The sequence below is a fragment of the Penaeus japonicus genome, unplaced genomic scaffold (genome assembly GCF_977035675.1).
Source record: "Penaeus japonicus unplaced genomic scaffold, GWHDUDI00000001_assembly GWHDUDI00000037, whole genome shotgun sequence".
Classification (NCBI taxonomy): domain Eukaryota; kingdom Metazoa; phylum Arthropoda; class Malacostraca; order Decapoda; family Penaeidae; genus Penaeus; species Penaeus japonicus.
In genome coordinates this window covers 5,085,991-5,093,490 of record NW_028234439.1, presented here as the reverse complement: position 1 = coordinate 5,093,490, position 7,500 = coordinate 5,085,991, and the positions used below count along the sequence as shown (strand labels likewise).

The 7,500-nt window shown below is 30.4% G+C and overlaps 1 protein-coding gene across 1 annotated transcript in view; it reads left to right on the top strand.

Annotated features, from left to right (window-relative positions):
• LOC122267083 (uncharacterized) overlaps positions 1-2,935 on the top strand; it is a 5,024-nt gene extending 2,089 nt beyond the window's left edge. Inside the window, exons 2-3 of the mRNA XM_086532446.1 lie at positions 971-1,095; positions 2,766-2,935. Of these exons, the coding sequence (XP_086388572.1) occupies positions 975-1,095; positions 2,766-2,935 (291 nt within the window). The 5' untranslated portion in view covers positions 971-974. The remainder of the gene's footprint in view (positions 1-970; positions 1,096-2,765) is intronic.
• The last annotated feature ends 4,565 nt before the right edge of the window (positions 2,936-7,500 follow it).

The window sequence follows — 7,500 nt, the reverse complement described above, 5'->3', positions numbered from 1 at the left end:
GATGATGGATGATATAATGATATAATGATGATGACGATGATAATGATAATGATAATAATGATAATAATAATGACAATAATAATAATGATAATAATGATAATATTGACAATAATAATAATGATAATAATGACATCAACAACAATGATAATAATAATGATAATAATAATGATAATAATAATAATAATAATAATAATGATAATGATAATGATAATAACAATAATGATAATAATAATAATAATAATAATAATAATGACAATGTTTATGATAACAACAATATGTAATGACTAGAAATGTCTTTTTCTTACTTCGTTGCTGAGGCTTTTGTCATTTCTAAACTTTTTCATTAAATTTCTCATTATCTTTATGATATGAAAAGAAATGTATCATATCATATAAGTTTATCATCATGTATTTTGTATAATTATTTTTGTTAGAGAGCAACAATCTTTATCAATGTTCTGATGTATTTGATAACTAATTTGATAATGTTTTATATATTATAACATGATAAATCAAAATGATTATCAGATATGCTATATAATTTCCGTTCGTACTTGTTATATGTCATATTATTATACTGAATATAGATTACCTGTCATAATGAATATTTCATGAAATTATACAATAGACATTACTCAGAATATTAAATATTATAATACAAACATCCTATCATTCACTTTTCATATTTTGTCAAAAAAGAAAAATTCAACATGTATAATACTCCGCTGTTTTGAGTGTGAAATTTTTCATAACTATTTTTTTTTTTCAACATTTAGTCCTTTACTGAAAATAAGTTTTTTTTTTCAGCAAATCTTCCTCTTCCAGGATAAATATCCTTAGCCCATACTCTACCTCTCATATGCCGGAATTTACTATCTTCCTTATCTTTTCACTACATATTCACAAATCATACATCCTCGTTGTTTATAAAAACCCGGAGCAATGTTTTCCTTTTGCTTTCTCCCCGCAGCAAGATGGCGAAGATGTGCTCCTCAGAGGCGGCAATGTTGGTGATGTTTGGAATGCTTTTAGGAGGCACAGTGGCCATCCCTTCGCGGGTGGCCAACAGGATGATTCCCAGTTGGTGGCTGACGGGTGAGTTGGGCCTTGTTTGGGCCTCGTTTTGGGTTTGATTTGAGCTTGTTTGGGCCTCGTTTTGGATTTGCTTTGGGCTTGTTTGGGCCTCGTTTTGGATTTGCTTTGGGCTTGCTTTAGATTTGTGTTGGATTTCGTTTTGGGTTTGATTTGGGCTTGCTTCAGGCTTGGTTGGGCCTCGTTTTGGATTTGTTTTGGGCTTGCTTTAGATTTGTGTTGGATTTCGTTTTGGGTTTGATTTGGGCTTGCTTCAGGCTTGGTTGGGCCTCGTTTTGGGTTTGATTTGGGCTTGTTTGGGCCTCGTTTTGGATTTGTTTTGGTGCTTGCTTCAGGCTTGTTTGGGCTTCGTCTTGGATTTGCTTTGGGCTTGTTTGGGCCTCGTTTTGGATTTGATTTGGGCGTGCTTTAGATGTGTGTGGGTTTCGTTTTGGGTTTGCTTTGGACTTGTTCTAATCTTGCTTTAGATCAATTTTCAGCTTGATTATCGTGAGTGCGCAGGCTATTTATGGTGTATCGAAATAACCTAATTTTTCCTCAATTCATTTTTGTTGTTTACAGAGACAGCGTGAGAAAAGTGCGAGTCATCGTTGTACTGAACAAAAATGCAATTTTTTGGTCCCTGTCGATAGATTATCAATTAACATTGTGAATGGGATTGGGTCTAAGGCAAACCCTTGAGGAACACCGAGTAAGGCTGCGAGTTTTTTATGATACGTTTTCGCTGAATCGAATTTTCTTGTGGATACGCGACATATGATCCAACGCTTCTCCATTTGGTGAATTCTTTGTTTGTCAAAGCTTGAAAGACTCACGCTATCAAGGTCTTTGGATGAATCATATGATATTCACAAACTTAATCGGTTTTTGTCTTTGTTATTCGAGATTTCGGTTATTTGTGATAATGCTGTTTCTGTGGATAGCTCGCATCTATATCCATACGGATAGGTCATTAACTTCCAGAAATGTCACTGAATAGTTTCTACTATTTTCTCGAAAACTTTAGTCTATACAATTAGGCTTAAGTTTTTTTGTTTTGTTTTGTTTTTTAAGTGAAGGAAAAGAACCAATGACTATGTTTTATTAATGACTGTTAAGTAGATTGTAAATGAGGATAGATTTTCCTTAATGAATCGAAAACGTAATGCCGGTCCTGCGTATGACATTGATTTCCAGCAAATGTTTTATTATTAGGATTTGTGTCTGCTCTTACTGGATAAAGTCAGATGTTGTAAGCCTCTTCTGAATTGTCTTTTTTGTTTTGGTTTTGTTTTAGAAATAGAAGTGGGTGTTTGTTCAAAAGTGAGCTTCCTGTCTTTCGAAAATAAATTGCTGGAATGTTCTATGCTCTTTCTGGATCTTTTTCCTTTTTCTTTTTGTCTGGTACTAATGCTTGATCTTTTTTCGTAATTCATTTTTGATATCATTAGTATTTGGGCATTGGATACAAGAGATAAAGAAAGAGAGAAAGAAACAAAAAAAAAGAGAGATAGAAAGAAAGAAAAAGCAAAATATTTATTAAAAAAACACACACACATAAGAAAAACAACAAAAAACAAATTCTAAAAAACACCAACTAATACACCCACTTCCATCTACCCCCCACCCCACCAACCCACCTTCCCTCCCTTCCTCCCCCCACCCTACCCCCTCCACATCCTTCTCACACGCAGCTCGCACCCAGAAGTCCTGCGTCTCCTGGTCGGATTGCAACGTTGACGAATGTTGCGCCCGTCCTATGCTCTCCTCCAACTCCTATTGCCTTCCCTTCAAGTCCGAGGGGGAGACTTGCGATGCCTCAGCCATGCTGCTGGATATCCACAATGAGGTGAGTGGATGGTGAGATGGTGAGGGAATGGTGAGATGGTGAGGGGATAGTGAGTTGGTGAGGGGATGGTGAGTTGGTGAAGGGATGGTGAGGGGTGAGTGGATAGTGAGGGGTGAGTGAGATGGTGAGGGGATAGTGAGGTGGTGAGGGGATAGTGAGATGGTGAGGGGATAGTGAGATGGTGAATGGATAGTGAGGGGTGAGTGAGATGGTGAGTTGGTGAGGGGATGGTGAGATGGTGAATGGATAGTGAGATGGTGAATGGATAGTGAGATGGTGAGAGGAGAGAGACAAGGTGGTGAAAGTATAAAGGGAGGATGGTGAGATGCTGAAGGAATGGTGAGAGGAGAGAGACAAGTTTGTGAATGCATAAAAGGAGGATAGTGAGATGGTGGGGGGGGGTTGAGAGGAGAGAAACAAGGTGGTGAAAGCATAAAGGGAGGATAGTGAGGTGGTGATAGTATAGTGAGGGGATAATGAGAGAAAATACACTTGGTAGAGACAACATAGAGATCAAAGAGAGAGGATAGTGAGATGGTGAGATAGTGAGAGAAAAGGGAGGAGGATGGTGAGATAGTGAGAGGATGGCGAAAGGGAAGATACAGGATTGTAAGAGTGCAGAGGATAGATGTATTGATAGTGAGGGTATGGTGAGAGCAAATAGAGAGGATAGTGAAATAATGAGATGGCGAGGGAACAGTGAGAGGATAGTGAGATGGTGAAGGGACTTTGAGAGAAAAGAGAAGGTTGTGAGAGTAAATAAAGAAGATATGGTGAGATGGTGAGAGATAAAGAGACAGGTTGGTGTAAGTATAGAGAGCCGGTAGTGTGCCAATAGTGAGAGTATAGTGAGTTGATGGTAAGAACATGAAAAGAATGTAAAAGGATAGCGAGAGGATGGTGAGACGGTGACAATATAATTTGGGGATAGTGAAAGAATAGAGATAGGATAGTGAAAAGATGATGAAAGCATTAAAAATGTATGGTGAGAGCATATACAGTGCTGAGTGATATGGTGAAAACATAGTGAGACGAATGGAGAAGCTGCAATAGTATGGTGAGAGTATAGTGAAACATATGGAGGTGCTAAAACATTGGTGAAACTTAGAAAGGGGATATGATAATACAGTGAAAGGGTTGTGAGAAAAAAACATGAAGTATAGTGAGATGGTGAAAAAAAAAGAGAGTAGATGGCTAGAGTATAGTGAGATAGTGAAAACAGAGAGAGTGGGTGGTTACAGTATAGTGAGATAGTGAAAAAAGAGAGTAGATGTTACAGTATGGTGAGATAGTGAAACAGAGAGAGTGGATGGTTACAGTAAAGCGAGTCAGTGAAACAGAGAGAGTGGATGGTTACAGTAAAGCGAGTCAGTGAAACAGAGAGAGTGGATGGTTACAGTAAAGCGAGTCAGTGAAACAGAGAGAGTGGATGGTTACAGTATGTGAATTCAGTGATGAAACAGAGGAGAAGGATGGTTACAGTAAAGCGAGTCAGTGAAACAGAGAGAGTGGATGGTTACAGTAAAGCGAGTCAGTGAAACAGAGAGAGTGGATGGTTACAGTAAAGCGAATCAGTGAAAAAACAGCGTCTTTTCATTGGCATTTGCTTTAGTCTGTAATTCGCTTTTCCTTTTTATTTTCATTTCTTTTGTCATTTTATTGTCAGTGTGTTTATTATCGTTATCGGCATCGATTTTGAACATCATTATTATTGTTATCATTGTTATTATCAGTTCCGATATTATTATGATTGGTATTATTGTTAATTTTATTATTGATATTGATATAAATGTTATCTTTATTGTTGTTGTTATTACTGACACCGTTGTTATTGTTATTACTATCATTGTTATTATCATTACTATCATTGTTATTGTTATTATCATCATTAATTTCACTATTATCATAACTCATCCTTATCACTAATATAACTATTATTATTATCATTATTATTATTGTTATTACTATCATTGTTATTATTGTTATTATCATTATTGTTGTTGTTATTACTATCATTGTTATTATTGTTATTACTATCATTGTTATTATCATTACTATCATTGTTATTATTATTACTATCATTGTTATTGTTATTACTTTCATTGCTATCATCATTACTATCATTGCTGTTACCATTACTATCATTATTGTTATCATTATCATTACTATCATTACTGTTATTATAATCATCATTATTATCATTGCTGTTATCATTATCATTACCATCATTACTGTTATCATTACTATCATTATTGTTGTTGTTATTACTATTATTGTTATTATTGTTATTACTATCATTGTTATTATCATTACTATCATTGTTATTATTATTACTATCATTGTTATTATTGTTATTACTATCATTGTTATTATTGTTATTACTATCATTGTTATTATTGTTATTACTATCATTGTTATTATTGTTATTACTATCATTGTTATTATTGTTATTACTATCATTGTTATTATTGTTATTACTATCATTGTTATTACTATTATTACTATCATTGTTATTAATCTTATTACTATCATTGTTATTATCATTATTATCATTGCTATTATCATTACTATCATTGCTATTATCATTACTATCATTGTTATTATTGTTATTACTATCATTGTTATTATTGTTATTACTATCATTGTTATTATCATTAGTATCATTGTTATTATCATTACTATCATTGTTATTATCATTACTATCATTGCTATTATCATTACTATCATTGTTATTATCATTACTATCATTGTTATTATCATCACTATCATTGTTATTATTGTTATTACTATCATTGCTATTATCATTACTATCATTATTATTATCATTACTTTTATTGCTATTATCATTACTATCATTGCTGTTATCATTACTATCATTGTTATTATCATTACTATCATTGCTATTATCATTACTATCATTGTTATTATCATCACTGTCATTGTTGTCGCTGTTGTTATTACTATCATTGTTATTATTGTTATTACTATCATTGTTATTATCATTACTATCATTGTTATTATTATTACTATCATTGTTATTATCATTACTATCATTGTTATTATTGTTATTACTATCATTGTTATTATTGTTATTACTATCATTGTTATTATTGTTATTACTATCATTGTTATTATCATTACTATCATTGTTATTATTGTTATTACTATCATTGTTATTATCATTACTATCATTGTTATTATCATTACTATCATTGTTATTATTGTTATTACTATCATTGTTATTATTGTTATTACTATCATTGTTATTATTGTTATTACTATCATTGTTATTATCATTACTATCATTGTTATTATTATTACTATCATTGTTATTATCATTACTATCATTGTTATTATCATTACTATCATTGTTATTATTGTTGTTATTATCATCATTATCATTACTATCATTATTATTATTATTACTATCATTGTTATTATTGTTATTACTATCATTGTTATTATTGTTATTACTATCATTGTTATTATCATTACTATCATTGTTCATGTCATTATTATCATTATTATTATTGTTATTACTATCATTGTTATTATTGTTATTACTATCATTGTTATTATTGTTAATACTATCATTGTTATTATCATTACTATCATTGTTATTATTGTTGTTATTATCATCATTATCATTACTATCATTATTATTATCATTACTATCATTGTTATTATTGTTGTTATTATCATCATTATCATTACTATCATTATTATTATCATTACTGTCACTGTTATTATTGTTATTACTATCATTGTTATTATCATTACTATCATTGTTATTATTGTTGTTATTATCATCATTATCATTACTATCATTATTATTATCATTACTATCATTGTTATTATCATTACTATCATTGTTATTATCATTACTATCATTGTTATTATCATTACTATCATTGTTATTATTGTTATTACTATCATTGTTATTATTGTTATTACTATCATTGTTATTATCATTACTATCATTGTTATTATTATTACTATCATTGTCATTATCATTACTATCATTGTTATTATCATTACTATCATTGTTATTATCATTACTATCATTGTTATTATTGTTATTACTATCATTGTTATTATTGTTATTACTATCATTGTTATTATCATTACTATCATTGTTATTATTGTTATTACTATCATTGTTATTATTGTTATTACTATCATTGTTATTATTGTTATTACTATCATTGTTATTATTGTTATTACTATCATTGTTATTATCATTACTATCATTGTTATTATTGTTATTACTATCATTGTTATTATTGTTATTACTATCATTGTTATTATCATTACTATCATTGTTATTATTATTACTATCATTGTTATTATTGTTATTACTATCATTGTTATTATTGTTATTACTATCATTGTTATTATCATTACTATCATTGTTATTATCATTACTATCATTGTTATTATCATTACTATCATTGTTATTATCATTACTATCATTGTTATTATCATTACTATCATTGTTATTATCATTACTATCATTGTTATTATCATTACTATCATTGTTATTATCATTACTATCATTGTTATTATCATTACTATCATTG